At 46.6% G+C, this 18,124-nt stretch overlaps 1 protein-coding gene and 1 long non-coding RNA gene across 4 annotated transcripts in view; one reads left to right on the top strand and one right to left on the bottom strand.

The window, feature by feature from the left end:
• Positions 1-9,317, bottom strand: part of SPRED2 (sprouty related EVH1 domain containing 2) — a 128,507-nt gene extending 119,190 nt beyond the window's left edge. The window contains exon 1 of the mRNA XM_081264195.1: positions 8,609-9,317. Coding sequence (XP_081120321.1) covers positions 8,609-8,634 — 26 coding nt within the window. The 5' untranslated portion in view covers positions 8,635-9,317. The remainder of the gene's footprint in view (positions 1-8,608) is intronic.
• A 4,188-nt stretch (positions 9,318-13,505) lies between these two features.
• The window catches only part of LOC308632265, a 29,286-nt gene continuing 24,667 nt past the window's right edge, over positions 13,506-18,124 (top strand). For all 3 annotated transcript variants that reach the window (XR_014018470.1, XR_014018471.1, XR_014018472.1), the window contains exon 1: positions 13,506-14,944. This is a non-coding gene — a long non-coding RNA (uncharacterized lncRNA). The remainder of the gene's footprint in view (positions 14,945-18,124) is intronic.

The following is an 18,124-nucleotide window of genomic DNA, read 5'->3' as shown; positions in this document are numbered from 1 at the left end:
ATTAAAAGAGCAACCTCAAAAACCACTAGGTCTAAACTGGGCACGGTAGCACACAACCTGTAATCCCAGCTACTAGGCTGTTTGAGGCAGGAGGGTCTCAAGTTCAAGGCTGACCTGGGCAACTTAATGGGACCCTGTCTTAAAATAAAAAATAAAAAAAGGTTGGCGATGGCAGCTTGGTGGTAAAGTGTCCCTGTACCAAATCCTTAGTACTAAAGTTAAGAAAACAACTAGGTTTGGAAAATCATTATTCCAGTACACAGAGGAGCCACAGTCATACATTTTAGAAGCTAACTGTATTTGTTCTAATCTCTTCAATCACAAGTGCTAAGTGCTAGGAGGAAGTCAAAATCTATTTCTTTAAATCTCGTTTTTAAATAGTCCCCTACCTTGAGAGTACCAGGAAAAACATCAGCACTATTTAATAGCAAGTGTGCACTGGGCCACATGTGGATATACTCTTGAGAAAGGGAAATAAGTAGTAATGAAACAGCTAATACTTACTTAATGAAGTCCTATGCCAGTCAACATCATGTATTTTACTAATCCTGGCCTGACTTCCTTTCTCTGACATGGAATGCAGGTCAGGCCGTGGACCCTTCCTGCCTACCCAGAGCAAGCACATAGAAAGTGCAGTTTGCTCCACAGGGCATTGGGTCCATTGGTACAAAATATTCCATTTAGAAAATGCCTAAAAACCATCAATGTTCTAACCTTAAATATTGATCAAAAAAAGAAACACTTCTAAGAATAAGTATCAGGTTGAACAATATGACTGGATCTTTAAAAAAAAAAAAAAAAAGTCAGCTCAATTAAGAGAAAATAAAAAACAAGCCAGAACAGGGGCAGGGGATGTGGCTCAAGCAGTAGCGCGCTCGCCTGGCATGTGTGCGACCCGGGTTCGATCCTCAGCACCACATACCAACAAAGATGTTGTGTCCGCCGAAAAACTAAAAAATTTAACCACTGAGCCACATCCACAGCCCTTTTTTTATTTTTATTTTAAGACAGGTTCTTTCTCTCTCTCTCTCCTCTCTCTCTCTCCTCTCTCACTCTCTCTAAAAAAAAATTAAAAAAAAAAAAAAAGCCAGAACAAACATCCAAACTCACCAAAACTTCCTGCTCTGCCTCTATTATCATCTTGTTCAATTTCTAAGGATTCTGCTGTTAGTTGTGTATTTGTGTTCAGCCTGAAATACAGGAACTATGCCAATACTGGAGTTCATCAGCACAGCTGCCTCCAACTTCAAGTGTTAAGACTCCACCAGAACCCTGCAGCTACTACAAATTGTTAATATTGTGATTTCTGCAGATTCCCCTGCAGAGGCAGAAACACAGGCACTGTCTTACTGTGCTCAAGATCTTCTCAGTTTCCACAACAATGACTAGAATCAAAACAGTTTTGAGTTGCCAAAGCCAGATCACCACCACCAGATAGTTCTGCACCCAATTTCACAAAACACATCCAGGGCTTCACTAGAATATGGCAAGTTTTTCAGAAGGAAGCTTACATATACCCTAAGTTATCCAAATGCTACAATTATAATTATTGCATTAGCCTGCAGGAATGAAAGAGCATTTTCAAATAATTAAAATTCATTATTTTCTTCAACAGATACTTACTAAGCAACCACAACATACTCAATGGTATTGGGCCAACAACTAGAAAACTAAGCAGTTGAACAGTAGCCCTGAATCCACAAATCCTGATGATTCTGATACAGAATCTAGCTGGGCATAAGCCCAACTGTAAATGGTGGAAAAGGCCATACAGCTCAGGGGGAAAAATAGTAGAGTCATCAATTTTTATTTGGAGAGTGGAGGTGAGATGGGAAAAGTCCAGGAAGAGCTCCCAAAAGGAAAGGTTCACAGCTGGCTGGGGGAATGAGTGGAATGCACCTGTAGAAAAAAGGAAGGAAGAAAGAAAAGAATTCCAGAAAAAGAGCCGGGCATGGTGGTGCACACTTATTATCTAGAGACTTGGATGGCTGTGGCAGAAGGGTTGCAAGTTCAAAGTCAGCCTCAGCAACTTAGTGAGGTCCTAAGCAACTTAGCAAGAACCTGTCTTAAAATAAAAATAAAAAAAGGGCTGTGGATGTGGCTCAGTGGTTAAATGCCTCTAGGTTCAATCACAAGTACCAAAAATAATAAAAGAAAATAAAATAATAGTAAGTGGACGGACTACGAGGCAAACAGTTTTTGGTATTTTGACTGCTTCATTTTTAATATATTTTATTGGTTAAAGGAACTGAAAGCTAAAGGGAAACTGCTATAGTCAGAAAGGAGGTAGTACTTGCTAATATCCCCCATGGAAACAAATCCAGAGAGCCACCAAGCAGATGGGGGTTAGTCTGGGCCCACTACCTAACAAGCTGGGCAGTCTGGCAGTAGACACAAATTTATACAATGACAGGTCCTGGCTTACTAGCTCCTTAAGGCCTTTCCAAGATTTTTTATTTTGTCTTGCTTTTAGGATTTTCTAATGAATGAACCAAGATTCCAATTCTGAAGTCCAAAGCACTCTACTGCTGATCTTAGCATTAGAGAATTTTATTTATGCTGGGTGCCCAAAGACTCAGGAGGCTGAGGCAGGAGAATGGCAAGTTCAAGGCCAGCCCCAACAACTTAGATACACCCTAAGCAACTGAGTGAGACCCTGTCTCACTTGTATCAGGTTATTTGAATTAACATAGATCTACTGCCAACTCTGAATTCACATTTACACATATCCCCTATAATCTTGAAGTGAATCACAGAATTCCCAACCCCAAATTTACTTAAATCCACCTTAATTTGCTATGAGCCTTATGCCTCAAAGCATTTTTAGATATGAAGTCAGAAAAATCATGGCGATGACAAAATTGTCACCAAATCAGAAGAATTATGGACCAACAGCATGACTGATGGAAACAATGAAAACTCCCAAGGTCAGAATGACTAAGGCTGGGGACTGGGAATTTAGTTCACTACTGTAACACTTGCCTAGCATGTGTGAGGCCATGGGTTTACTAAGACTGGACACTACAATTTATGTTAGTTAGAACACACTTCCTTCCTGAACCAGGCTACTGAGGTGCTCAACTGTCATCTCCTTCTGTTACTAATGACAAGACCTTGGGCAAACTATTTATCCTTTCTATACCTCAGTTTCACCATCTATAAATGGGGATAATAATACCATCTCTCTCACAGGATTGCTGAGAAAGCTAAATGAGTTAAGTGCTATAAAAAAGACTTGCAGCTGGGCATGGTGGCTCACATCTATAATCACAGCAACTCAAGAGGCTGAGGCAGAAGAATTGCAAATTAGAGGCCAGCCTCTGCAATGTAGCAAGACCCTCAGCAATTTAACAAGACCCTGTCTCAAAAATGAAAAATAAAAATTTGCTGTCTTGGGTAAGGAATTTTCTTTATTTAAGCTTCCTCATCAGTTAAATGTGGTAACAATTCCTTTACAGGACTATCTGAATGTAACAAGCTAAGCCTGTAAAACACCTATCTCACTGTCCCAAAAAACATCACCTAGAACACCTTGTTTTATGCTAGATACTGCAAGTTCCACATAAGCTATCTCATTTAACCCTCCCTCACAGCACCTGCCTATAAATACTACCCAGAAAAAGGTAGTATTTATTCCCATTTTGTATCTGCATAAAACCAAAGAGAGATGTGTAAATAACTTGTCTTAGATCATGAAGTGAGGAAATGGTAAAACCTTGAGCCTTAAGTGTATGTTACAAATGCATTTAACTCTGGGTTGACTGGTCTCTGGTTGAAAAAAAAAAGTTATAAAAGACATTTTTTCAGATATTTCAGGCTGAGTGTTAAAGACATCAGGGAATAATTCTTACATTTTCTAAAGTGGGGCTGGGGATATGGCTCAAGCGGTAGCACGCTCGCCTGGCATGAGTGCGGCCCGGGTTTGATCCTCGGCACCACGTACCAACAAGGATGTTGTGTCCGCTGAGAACTAAAAAATAAATATTAAAAAAAAAAAAATTCTAAAGCATGATAATGGTACTGCAGTTTCACAGGAAAACATTCTTATCTTTTTGAGAAGTAGGCTCAGGTATTTAGTTGTAAGAGTCTTCATGCCTGCAATATTTTTGAAATAGGTTCAGTTAAAAAAAAAAAATTAAGCCTGTTTTGAAAATATTTTTTTAAATGGAAAACCTTCCAGCAATAGAAAAAAATATAACTGATGGTAAAGCTACAAATTCATTCCCAGCAAGAAGTAGGTTACAGAGAAGAGATCACGAGAACAAAAAAATTGAACAGCAGCCCCATGTCTCCCAAGTTAGATCTTATTTCATGAGGCTTGCTTTATTTTTTTGTCTGTGAATTTTCGAGCCATTTGTAGCCATGACCAAATTCCTTAGATACAGGGGGGGAAAAAAAGATACAGACAACCAATAGTGGTAGTGCACATCTATAATTCCAGCTACAGCGAAGGTGAAGCAGGAGGATCACAAATTCGAGTCATGCCTGGGCAAACTGTAAAGAACTTGCCTCAAATTTAAAAAAAAAAATAAATATAAAGGGTGAGATGTAGCTCAGTAGTACAGCACTTGCCTACCATGCAGGAAGTCCAGAGTTCACTCCCTAGTACCACCAAAAACCAAAATAAACAAACAAAACAAAACCCAGACAAAATTGCATGGTTTTCAATTTTCCCCCACAACGATGTACAAAAGACCACTTTTCAAAAAGGTTGATGATGTTCTTTAAGTTTTTAAAAATTTTTTTGCCAAGGTGCTAGGAATCAAACCCAAGGCCTGGAACATGTAATCAAGAGCTCTACCACTGAGCCACATCCCCACTCCGACTTTTAAAATTATCTTTAAAAACATGTGAAAATGTAGGGCTGGAGTTGTGGCTCAGTGGTAGAGTGCTTGCCTAGCATGCGTGAGACACTGGGTTCGATCCTCAGTACCACATAGAAATAAAATAAAGATATTATGTCCACCTAAAAATAAAACAAAAAAAAAAAGTGAAAATATAAACCTTAAGATGCATCTCAGTGGGACTAGAAATGCAGCTCGCTGGTAGAGCACTAGCCTAGCATGCTGCAGGCCCCAGCACAACATTAACACGCGCATTCTATCTGGAATGAGATCAAAGAAGAATGAATGATCAGTGTATTTTCTACATGGAACCATCATCCACAATCTTTTGGGATCATCTTCAACAAATGCAAACATGCTTTCCTGAATTACCGTATCTGTAAAAGAGGAGTTTTAAATTGACATGAAAAAGAACACTGGACTGGGAGTGGTGGAACGTGCCTATAACCCCAGCTACTAAAATATCCAAAGCAGGATGGAAAAACAAAAGTAAGAAGTGCTGGGGAGATGTAGCTTGGTGATGCAGTGCCCCTAGGTTCAATCCTCAGTAACACATACATACAAAACAAAACAAAAAAGATCAAACAAAACAATATTATTAAAAATCGGGCTGGGGATGTGGCTCAAGCGGTAGCGCGCTCGCCTGGCATGCGTGCTGCCCGGGTTCGATCCTCAGCACCACATACAGACAAAGATGATGTGTCTGCCGAAAACTAAAAAATAAATATCAAAATATAAAAAATAAAAAAAAATAAAAAAAAATAAAAAAAATTAAAAATCAAAGCACGATTTTGGTTTTCTGTATTGATGGTAGATATATTAACTTTTGGACCATTCAATTTTTCAAAAAATATCTTTTACCTAAGGTACATGTATCTCCCCAAGTCTCCAGTTTGATGTCACTAATTCTCCTTATAAGTAACATATCCTGTCTACAAAAACCCGTTAGAAAACAAAAGATCAAAATTCACATGGAGGAGGGTTGGGATTGTGGCTCAGTGGAACAGTGCTTGCCTAGCATGCATGAGGCACTGGGTTTGATCCTCAGCACCACATAAAAATAAAGATATTGTGTCCACCTAAAAGTAAAAAAAAAAAAAAAAAAAAAAAAAATCAATACTAAAAAAATTTTTAAAAAAAATTTCACATAGAGGAGGAGGTAAATAAATCTAGCAAAAACCTAGGCTAATATGGTTACCATATCAAGCAATAATTTAAGCTCTGAACTTTCCAGACAGTGTGGCTTAAAAAAAAAAAAAAGCAACAACAATAAAGTAATTATGGCAAGCTCTATAACTCAGAAGGAGAAATCTTCCTGGCAGTAGGGTTTAAAAGGAATTTTTCAGATGGGTCATTACATAAGAACACTAAACAATATAATGGACAGTGACTACAATGGCAGTTTACTGCCCATGCGGCTGCTTTCTTCCCAGGCATTTAATATCTCATGCCAAGGGCATCACATTAAATGCAAACCCCAGAAGGCCATTTTTGCAGTGGTGAAGGCGCCAGGGCTTTCTGATTCTAACTGAAACCAGAACCTGTCCTCAAATGTCCACTGTTTCCACTGGGTTTTTCACAGCAGTGGAGCAGTGGATGAAAACCTGGAAAGGGAAAGATTTCCTTATTGCTGTGATCCCACCTTTTGCTTTGGATAGCAGATGGGGAAGGATGCAAGGCTGACATGCTGCTGTGAAAAGGAACAGACCAGGCTTGTATGGCTCCAAGGGATGGAGCCAAGGAACTTAATGCAGAATGGTCAAACCTCTCCAAGACCCCAAGGCCTGAGCATGTGGACAGTTTCTCACTACTCCTACTGTTACTCATGTATGCAGGCACAAATGAGGACCAGAAAAAGTACCTGTTTATTGGCCAAGTTCAAAATGGGACAAGGCCTCTATATTTCAGTACTAAAAGCACAACTTTTTTTTTTCACTTTACTATTTCAAGAAAGATATATGAAGGCAAAGCAAAATGCCAAAACAGAAATACCGGCAGGTGCAGTGAAGCCACCCTGTTTTGCACACCAGGCAGGACCTTCTCCAGTGACTGGTGTCCAGCAGATCAAGGGTTACTACAGTTTAAGTTCCCTGGGGACTCACAGGAAGGAAATTCCCATTCCCAAACACCAGCCCCCCTCCTGCCCAGCCAGGCAAGACACCAAAGGATAAAGGGGCACTTAAAAAGAAGTGAGATTTCTTAGAACACAGCATTCTGTCACCTGCTGCAAGACCTTCAAGTCTCCCAGTCGCCTAGCCCTGAGTCACTTCCCCTCCCTGCACGCCTGAGTCTCAATGCTCACAGAGGAGGGGGTGGCGGTGTAGAGCGGGGAGACCCAGGGCCTCTAGAGCTCACGGCCCGCAGTCCCTACTCCCAGGCGTGGACCGGTGGAAAGTGTCCCTCTGGGATGCGCCCCTGCGACTGCCGACAGGCTCTTAGCATCCAAGCCGGCGCCGAGGCTACCTTAGCTAATGGCAGCTCTGAATGAAAGGAGCTGAGGCTGGCTCCGGATTTATGAATGTGCAAGGGAGGAGGGATGTCATGTGACAATAAAGGAGAGCGTCTTATTCACAAAAAAAGAAAAAAAGTGGATGGTAGCGGGCACAGCCACTGAGAAGCGACAGCGGCTGCCGTGTGGTGACCGCTGGGACCCCTGGCCCAAGACTCAAGGCGCGGGGCCCAGCCGCCCCGCCCCCCGTCGCACTCCAGAAGGGAAACGCCTCCGGCCAGGCAGAGAAAAGCCGATCCCGACCCTGCCACCGCGAGGCAGGATGGAGCCGCACCTGGGCCCAGGGATGGAGACAGGCACTGGTCCCGCGCGGGGAGGCTCGGGAGCCCCTTCGGCGGTGCCCAGAGCTTTGTTCCCTTCGAGCTCGCGGGCCGGGCACACGCGCGTGCACGCTAGCGAATGAACACATACACACACACACACACACACACACACACTCTCTCTCTCTCTCTTTCTCTCTCTCTCCCCCCACCACCCGGGCTCGCTGCCCCGCACACTCTCGCCCGCCCTGGCCGCTCGCGCTCCGGATCCGCCCCTCCAGCTACCCCGACCCTGCAGGGCTCGCACGCCGTCCCACAGGCGCGTGCACACGCGCGCGCGCACACACACACACACACACACACACGGACACACACACATACACACACAAGCAAGCGAGCGCGCCGCGGGACCCTTCGGGCGGCTCCAGTGTACCAGCTGGTGCACAGACCCCGGCGCACCAGACCTCCGCGCGGCCCGCGCCCGTCCTCCCCTTGCTCCACCGTGTTTTTTATGAATGAAAATGTGGTATGCAAATGAGAGCGATTCAAGAAAACGAAATGGCGGAGCCTGGGCCCCAGTGGGCTAACAAGGGGACGCGGGGCCAGCGGCAGAGCGCGAGTCACAAAGTCACCATGTAAAAACCTATCGACCCCGAGAAGCCTAAGTGGGGGTGTCAAATCTTCAGCTCCGGCCGCCACGAATGGAGGGAGGTCCCTGGAGAGGAGCGGGGACCGCCCCGAGGTCACCCGCGCGCCCTTGGCCCCCGCAGCAGCCACCAGCCTGCCGACCCTAAGCATGCCCCTGCCTGCCCGCGACAGTTTTTGCCCCCTTCTCGATTCAACAAGGAGAGAAATCTCGCGCCCCAATCCTAACAGGTCAGCGAGTTGCTGCATCCCACGCCAAGTTCACCCAACGAGTCCCCGCCGGCGTCCTCAGCCCCGGCCCCCATGCCGTCCCGTGGGGCACCCTCCTCCCACCCCACGACCGAACTTACTCGTCCGGGTGTGTTTCTTCGGTCATTTTCTTGTTCACCTAGACGCCTGTCCCGCGGCGGGCAGCTTTGCTCCCTTCATCTTCCTGTCCGCTCACCCCCCCTTCTTCACATCTCCGGAGATCGCCTGATTTGGGGAGGGGGGGCGGCTAGAGATGAAGGGGGCGCTGGAGGCAGAAGGGGAAGCAGGGCGACCCGAGCGCGGGGTGAGGTTTGGGGAAGGGGCGCACCAGCCAGCGGCCGGGAAAGTGAGCGCCGCAGCGCCGCGGGGCTAGGCGGGCGGAGGTCGGGGACTCTGAGCGGGCGGAGGGCGAGATTTGGGCAGGGGACCGCGGTGGGGAAGAGCAGAAGAAAAACAAGCGCGCCTCGGGGACTGCTTGCAGCAGGAAAGGTCCAGCGGCGGGTGGGGGCTGGGTACGGGGTCGCCCCCGGGGGGCCGGGCCAATCACGGTTCCGGGGAGCGGTCGGCGGCCGGGGGAGGTGCGCCTGAGAGGCGGTGCAGGGCGCCCTGTCCGAGCCCCATCTCTCGACTCCACCGATTTACTCCATATTGGATTCTCACCGCCGCCAACAGGAGGAGGAAGTAGGGCGGAAGCGATGACGTCTTCCCAGCGGCCAGAGGTGGTGGAGTGCAAAAAGCTTCCTACTTGCGACCGAAAAAAAAAAAAAAAAGAGAGAGAGAGAGGGAGAGAAAAAAAAACTTTGTCCCGCCTACTGAGCATGCCCAGCTTCCTTTCCCCCTCCCTCCTGGCTTCCAGTCCCCAAGGAGCCGCGGAGCGGAGTTGTTTGCGCCGCGTCTGTCTGGCTCCGAATCCTCCTCGATTAAGACTCCGGGTTTTAGGAAGCCCAAGAGGATGAAGGAGGCGGGAGCTGGGGACTCGAACACATCTGGCTCCCGTTTTGTCCCTTCCTTCTTTTTTCCAAACCCTAGGACTGAAAATCGAGGGTGGCGGGGGGGGGGGGGGGCGCCTGGGGGCGAAGATGGGAAAGCTCAAGGGAGGGAATGGAGTTAAGCGGCTGGAGGGGTGGTGGTGCTTGGAGGAACCACTACCCCCACCGGGAGGGCGGGGACGGCGCAGGTGGCAGCGGCTGGCCTCGCCACCCCAACCCAACCAGAAAGAGTGGGAAGAGAGGGAGTTAAGACTTTGCCAAGGTTCTGATGGCAGAGGCTTTTCTGTCTCACGCGAGTCTTAATTTTTTTTGTCTTGATAGATGAGCGGGCATTTTAAAGGAGTCCTTATTTGTACATAGAAAAATAAAGGATAAGCCCCCCCAAATGCCCCAGAAACGTTTGCGTTTTTGTAGAAATGGTAGAGTTAAAAGGTAATCCCAAATGTATTTCTGAACTATCTAGCAAATCTCTCTGCTGATGAAGGATGGATTTTGTTTCAGGCCCTTAAAGACCAGTTACGGAGCCAGAGGTTGCCAGCCCTATGGACTTTGGCACAGAGAGGTGAGGAGCTCATCAACTCCCCACCCCATCCCACCACACCCCCAGTTTTATTTTTCCTGTCTTGGCTTGGTACCTGCTGGAGGTTTTCTGGGTGGGCCCAGGCTCTACAAAGCATCAGGACGCTTAGTCCTTAGTCCAGGACTAAGCGTCCTGGGTATGCAGCTGGTGTAGTTGTAGAAGATCTGTGCTTAGTTTCATGCTCTGTTGTTGCAATCTTGAAATCCTTTATAAACCAGGATGCAGTGGCCCACGCCTGTGATCACAGCTGCTCTGGAGGCTGAGGCAGAAGGCAGGCAAGTTCAAGGCCAGCCATAGCAACTAAGGGAGACTCTAATTCAAGATAAAAATAAAAGCTGGGCGTGGTGGCCAGGCCTGTAATTCCAGCGGCTGGGGAGGCTGAGATAGGAGGATTGTGAGTTCAAAGCCAGCCTCAGCAACAATGAGGCCTAAGCAACTCAGTGAGACCTTGTCTCTAAATAAAATACAAAATAAGTATGAGGATGTAGTTCAGTGGTAGCTTGCATGGGGTCCTGGGTTCCATCCCCAGTAACATTTAAAAAAAAAAAAAGTGTGTTTGTTTGTTTGGGTTTTGTTGTTGTTGGTTTTTTGTTTTTTTGTTTTTTGTTTTTTTTTGGTACTGGGGAGTGAACTCAGGGGTGCTCTAGCACTGAATTACAGTCCCATACTTTTTTTTTTTTTTTTTTTTTTTAGACGGGGCCCAAGTTCCTGAGGCTGGTCTCTCAGACTTGTGATTTTCCCTCCTCAGCCTCCTGGGTTGCTGGAATAACAGTTGTGTACTGTGCCTGGACTCCTTTATAATTTTTTAACAAGGGGACTCTGCATTTTCACTTTGCACTGGATCCCACACATTTCATAATTATTGAGTATTTCTGGGATCTTGCCAGGGAGCAAGAGACCTACTCCCTGTCCCTTGCTGCTCCACAGCACAGTAGAATTTTCTGTACTTGTGAATGTGCCATAAGACAATCCACAGAGATTTTAGCAAAACAGTAACTATTAAACTAGAAGATAAGCATGTGCCACCAATATGGAATACCTAAAAGGTATACACATATGAAAAGCCATATGTGCTCTAAAGATAGTAAATTTCACCTTGAGTCAGGAGAAACTGCTGGCTTACCCTAGACTTCCTGCTTATCACATCCATGATCTTTGTGTACAAAGACTGAGGTTCAACTCCTTTGATGCTGGGTTCCCCGTGGTGATGTGTAGTGGTGAGAAGGGCAGTAGACTGGGTGGAACACCTGGGTTCTGGTTTTCTCCTGGCCCACCTGAGACCCTAAGTGAGGCTTTTATCAAGTCTTCAGTTTCACAAGGATAACAAAGCCAACAGTGTTTTTCTCAGTTTTTCAGGCCACCAAGAATCTTAAGCCATGGCTCCTGGTGGTGCTTGCCTGTAATACCAACTACTTGGGAGACTAAGGCAGGAGGATCGCCAAGTTTGAGGTCAGCCTGGAAAAGTTAGTGAGCTCTGTCTCAATAAAAAGGGCTGAGGATGTAGCTCAGCATTAGAGAGCACCCCTGGGTTTAATTCCCCTCCACCGGGGCTAGGGATGTGGCTCAAGCGGTAGCAAGCTTGCCTGGCATGCATGTAGACCCGGTTCGATCCTCAGCACCACATACAAACAAAAATGTTGTGTCTGCCGAAAACTAAAAAATAAAATAAATATTGAAATTCTCTCTCTCTCTCTCTCTCTCTCTCTAAAAATAATAATAATAATAATAATAATTCCCCTCCACCAAAAAAAAAAAAAAAGAAAAAGTCAAAGAGAAAGCACGACCTATACAAAGGCAAGATCTTAGTGTCCTCTAAATTCCATAACTACCCAGTTCTCACCTTTCACTTTTGATGCTCTTCTCCCTGGGTATGTTGAAAGAGATCCTACTCTCAGTCATTCCTGAACTTCTAGGAGCACAGCATTTATTCACACCAAAATTACCCACCCAATGGGCATCTCTCTGGCTCCACCCTCTATTTCAGAGTACACAGTACAACACCATGGCAGTTGTGGTGATTATTAGTTTCTGCAGGTTGGCAAGCTCTTTGAGCAGCTTGGATGGGTTTTACCCCCACTCACTCAGCCAGCTGCTGTAACTAGTGAAGGACTGGTGCAGCCAGGGGGATAATGGAAAAAAAATCATTCTGAAGTCCAGGAGTCACGAAGTCCCTACTGAGATCTCCTGGTGCCAGACTCAATCTGGAGCATCTTGGGAAGGTGCTTAGATTCTTTTTGGCCTTGGGTTCAGTGTCTTTTGTGTCAGAATAATATCCCCAAGGTAGGGTTGCTGGAAGATGAATTGAGCTATACAGTTAAGGTACTGTAGATAAGAGATTCCTTTGCCAGATACGGTGGCACACACCTGTAATACCAGCGGCTCAGGAAGCTGAGACAGGAGGATCACAGGTTCAAAGCGACCCTCAGCAATTTAGCAAGGCCCCAAGCAACTCAGTAAGACCCTGTCTCTAAATAAACATAAGAGGGGCTGAGGTTGTGGCTCAGCATAGAGTAATCGCCTAGCACTGGCAAGGCCCTGGGTTCAATCCTCAGCACCACATAAAAATAAATAAGTAAAACAAAGGTATTGTGTTCAACTACAACTAAAAAATATATATTTTTTTAAATAAATAAATATAAGAAAGTGCTGGGGATGTGATGTGGCTCAGTTGTTAAGTGTCCCTGGGTTCAATTCCTGGTACAGAAAAAAAAAAAGTTCCTGACAACTTTTCCTGCTCTTCAGTTGATTCTTCGTCCTTCTTATTCCCTTTATTTCCCCCCAGCAGGGATGGAACCCAAAATCTTGCACTTGCTAGGCAAAGTGCTCTCTCACCGTTTTAGACCCCAGCCTCTTTGTTCCCTGAAATAAAGCCTTACAAGCCAGGTGTTGTGGTCCACACCTGTAATCCCAGCGACTCAGGAGGCTGAGACAGGAGAATCCAGAGTTTCAAACCAGCCTCAGCAATTAAGCAAGGCACTTAGCAACCCAGAGAGACCCTGTTTCTAAAAAAACAAAAGGGCTGAGGACGTGGCTCAGTGGTTAAGCGCCCCTGGGTTCAATCCCCAGTACCAAAATAAATAATAAGTAAATAAATAAAGTCTTACAGCTGGGCGCAGTGGAGCACACTAGGTTGAGGCAGGATTGGAGGTTCAAAAAAGTTTAGTGAAGCCCTTTCTCAAAAAATAAAAAGGGCAAGGGCTGGGGATGTAGCGCAGTGATTTAAGCACTTCTAGGTTCAATCCCTAGTAACCAATAAAGAAAGTAAGCCTTCTTGTTCTTTCCTGCTTTGCTGTCACTTAGAGGGGTCTTTTGATAGAAACCATGCTAGCAGATCGCCGCTTAGTCCTGCCCATCAGTTGTTAACTGTGGTTGAGGCCAGTCTGATTTCTGCATCTTCAGAGAATATATGAGGATACTGGATGAATTAACTCGGATACGTTTATTGAATTGAATATCAGAATTTTGACAAAGTCCACTCTACTGGATCGTAACTGGGAAAAGGGAACAGCACAGATTAAGACTTTAAAAGACACCGCTGAAACGAGTTAAGGACCCTTATCCCTCCTTCTCCCCACATCCAGCAAAACAGGGAGCAGGCAGCTCTGCACACGATCTAATCCAGAGGGTGGACTCAGAGTAAGACGGCAAAGCTCCAAAAGTGCTATGGAACGGCTCACAACTTCAACGCAAACCCAGCGGAGCCCCCAGCAGGACCCCACCTACCGGCCTCGCAAGTCCGAGTGCCGGGCGGGGGAAGCACCCTCAGGAGCGTCCTTCCCGCGGGCGGCCGAGAAAGCCCGGAGCTCGGAGCCGGAGCAACCCTCGGCGGCGGCGGGACGGGCATGCTCAGTAGCCCCGCAGGTCCTGTGGCTCTCGGAAGCGGGCCGCGGCCCCCGCCCCCTCCCGGCCCGCACGGGCGCTGGGAGAAGCGGACATTTTAGCTTCCCGTGCAGTCCCGCTTTCTCGTTCGTGTCCTTCGCCCCTTCTCGCCCGCCGGGGTCGGGCAGAGCTGGGTGTGTAGGTGTCCCCAGCTGGGGAGTTGGGGTGGGATCTGATAAACCACTCGCGCTACCCCCAGGGGAGAGGAGGGGGCGATTCGGGCCGGACGCCGCGGAGCCTGCGACGTGTGCCCTCCTGCCAGCAGCAGCCGCCCGCCGCCGCTGCACCCAGCTCCCGGCCCCGCGAGGCGAGCGCAGCTGCGCCGGGGCCTGTCCTCGCCTCACCCCCACTCTGCCCCTTCGGTATTTCTCAATGACTGGCGCTGCGAGGACACTTCCGACGCGGGAGGGAGGGGTGTCATTAGCGCTTGGTTTATCAGTTCCTTCCGGTCTGCCCCGACCCAGCCCTGCGCCCTGCCTGGCCGCGCCTCGGGCGCTCTGCTGCCTTTATTGTTAGGTTTAAATAGGCAGTCGTGTGTGTGCCAGTGTTGTGCCAAGTGAGTTTGTAGCCCAGCTGTCTCCCCCAAGACGGTTTCCCGCTGGCAGCAGTGGAAACCCAAGCTACTCTGGTAATGAAGGGGATGATGCAAACTTAGAAACTGACCCGGCACCCGGGAATGTGCCCTCCCCCACCCGCCACCGCCGGGCGCGCGGCGTCCCTGTTGGGTATGAATGGCTGGAACTCGATTGCATAATCTGCGCGGTATAAATAGCCAGCGGGCGGGCTGCTGACGCGCTCGGTTGTACCGTTATCGTGCAATGCTTCATGCCCGGAGCCGTTCACTCCCAGGTCATTTTCCCTTTCGGCTGCAATGCCGGGATTTAAAATAGCTGAGATGAAAGGCCCCAGCCCCCGCCTCCCTCCTCCCCTGCGTTCATGTATTATGAATGAAACGCCAGCCCTGCAGCGTCCTGAGGTCTCCGCTTCAGGTAGGAGAGAGGCTCAATGTTGACGCAGCGGCCCCACCAAAAGTTGGGTGTGTGCGCGCGCGTTGGGGTGGGGACAGAAAGTAAGAAATAATTGACAGGGCTGGGAAGGAAACATTCTTTTTAAGAAAATGTAACCACTCGGAGTTTTGCCTCTGGAGTTTCAGTTTACAACTGTACAAGCCTCAGTCAATTTAAGAATGGATTATGCAAAAGGGTCTTTCCTCCGTGGCTGCTCTCCCTCCTGCCGCAGGCCACTGCTCCTGTAAAAAGTGCTGTTTCATCTGGAGGAGCTGCTTCCTACCCACCACCACTCCTGCCCACCCCTTGGGACTGCAAACCCCAGCCCAGTCCTCCGCTGATTTTAAGAGAACCCTGGGGCCCTTGAGATTCTCAAAAGCCAGTGAGAGTCACTGTAGCCATGCTAGTTCTAGAACTCTTTATCAGAAGCCTCAGTTACGTCAAAGCTTGAATTTAAAAACGTACTCTTTCTATTTCACACGTGATCAATTTAAAAATTAAAGTATGCAGAGGGTTTTTCTCCTGCTAAACACCAAACTGCAACTTCATTTCAGGTTGTCAAGTTTTTTTTAAAATTTATTTTTTTTAATGGATTTCCATCCTGTGAAATGCAATGGTCAAGATCATTATTTTTTATATTGGGTACCCAGTCCTCCAATTTCCATTTAAGGTGCTAGGTACTCTATAAGGCCAGGGAGATACCAAGGTGAAGGAAGTTTGAGGTTTCTGGCCTGTAGGGACTGTGTCAGGTGGGGTCACAAGCATGTGAAGAACACAAGAGGACAGTAGAGTAACTAAAAATTGGGGTAAACAAAAGAGACAGCAGAAGTTGCAGGAAGACTGTACTGGAGATTGAACCCAGGGCACTGAGCTACATGTCCAGCCCTTTTAATTTTTTTTTAATTTATTTTTATTTTGAGGTAGGCCTGGAACTTGTTGCCTGGAACCTTCTGCCTCAGACTTCGTTAGCTGGGATTACAGGTGTGCAAGACCACACAAGGCCTGACCAAATCTTGAAGGATGGCATTATGGCTGGAGTGCCCAAAGAGCCCAGTGAACACAAAAGCCCTGAGATGTGAGCTGGTATTAGGAACTAGAGGAAAGAGGTAACAGAAAGGGGAGAAGGCAAAAAGCTGGGTCTGGAAGGCCAGACAGCCCACACCAAAGGAGGTTAGGTTTTTTTTTTTGAAGTCGTGAACCTTTTGTAGTAGGTTCACAGCTGATCTTTATTCAGTCACAGATCAGTGCTGTGGCCTCTATAGTTATGCAAATGTAGGGCAAGTGGGCATCCATTGTTCTGGGATTAGGGAATCAAATCAAATTCAAAAACTGACAGCTCATAAACCAGACAAGTTTGGTTTTGCCTACTTTAAAAAAAAAAAACTGACAGTTTAAAACTAGAATATTTTATATAAAACTCAAGATTTGTGGTTCCTCCTGATTGGGGGGAGAAATGAAAGATCTGGCAACTATGAGTGCCAAATTCCTGCTTGGTAGTAACCGATTGTTGCTAAGTAGCTGCTGCTCCAGCTTCAGGCTCCTAGAGGCATTTGAGTTTTTGACCCCTGGCATGAAAGAAAGTTTTGTAACTGGATCAAGCCTCACTCTGAGACCCCAGGTAGGTAGAGCTTGTCACTGGGTTAAACAATTTGCATGAGGAGCCCTGGGCCTCTTGGGAGGAAAGACATCAATTTCAATCTCCTTCCTCAAAATACTGTATTAAGTGGCCACACCAGGCAGGGTGCCTTAGAATGGGCCTAACCACAGCCCAGTGATAGGCAACAGTGAAGTTCCTAAATAACAACTAATGCTTATCCCAGCTCAGGCTGTTTCTAGGGAAACCCACCTAAAATAGTAGACTATCTGTCACATGGGGAGCTGGGTATTCAAGTGATCAGCTGGAAAAATCCCCAAAGGGGATCATGCTTGTAGCCCAAATTTGTAGAACATTGCAAGTCACACAACCAAACTTTTTATGCAGGAAATGCTAGATTCAAATGTTACACTTTTAATAAATTGATTACTTCAGGTATGTTTTTTTGGAGCCAAGCAAAAGATTAGTTAGGAAGAAATTTTCTTCTTCCATGACAGGAATATCAGTATATGACAAAGCACAGTGGCAGGGGCCATGGAGAGAGATAACCAATTCCAAAGACACAAATGGGGTAGAAATGACTTGGCCTTTTAATCTATTAGATATTAGGACTAATGAAGAGGTCTCAGATAATTTCCAAGTTTCTGACTTAGAAAATTCGGTGCCTCCTGGTGCCTTTAACATGATTAGGGCAATTGGTGAGGAGGAGGGCTTGGGCACTCAAGATGGAGACACACAACAGGCAGTTGCTACTACTCAAATCTGAGATCCAGAAAATAGGTCAGGGATTGAGGGATACAGATGGGTCAAGACCAAAGAAAGCAGAACTCAGATATGGAGATGGGGAGACTGTCCCCTGGGGCCATGATTATAGCAGCTGGATTCAATTGGGTTGGAAGTTTAGGGATGATCTGGACTTTTAAAATGCAAAATATAGGGCTGGGGATGTGGCTCAAGCAGTAGCGCACTCACCTGGTATGCATGCGGCCCGGTTCAATCCTCAGCACCACATACAAACAAAGATGTTGTGTCCGCCGATAACTGAAAAATGAATATTAAAATTCTCTCTCTTTAAAAAAAAGTAATAATAATAAATGCAAAATATAAGCCAGATGCAGTGGCCCATGCTTATAATCCTAGCTATTCTAGACTGGAGCATATCAAATCTAAGGTCTGCCTCAGCAACTTGGTGAGACCCTATCTCAAAAAATAAGGATAGGTGTGGTAGTGCACACCTGTAAACCCAGTAATTCCGGAGGCTGAAGCAGGAGGATTGCAGGTTCAAAGCCAGCCTCAGCAACTTAATTAGGCCCTAAGCAACTTAGTCTCAAAATAGAAAAGGCTAGGGATGTAGCTCAGGGATTAAGCAACCATGAGTTCAATCTCTGGTATCAAATTAAGGAAAAAAAGGACTGGGGAGGATGTAGCTCAGTGGTAGAATACCCCTAGATTCAATCTTCAGTACCAAAAAAAGATGCAAAATCTAATACATCCATTTTCTTGGGGGGGGCGGTGTGGTGCGTGAACTAGGGATTGAACCCATCCCAAGCCCTTGTTTTTATATTTTG

The sequence above is a fragment of the Spermophilus citellus genome (assembly GCF_964194105.1).
Source record: "Spermophilus citellus genome assembly, chromosome: 13".
In the NCBI taxonomy this organism is placed as follows: Eukaryota; Metazoa; Chordata; class Mammalia; order Rodentia; family Sciuridae; genus Spermophilus; species Spermophilus citellus.
The sequence above is the reverse complement of the archived record's forward strand: the minus strand, read 5'-3'. Positions and strand labels throughout refer to the sequence as shown.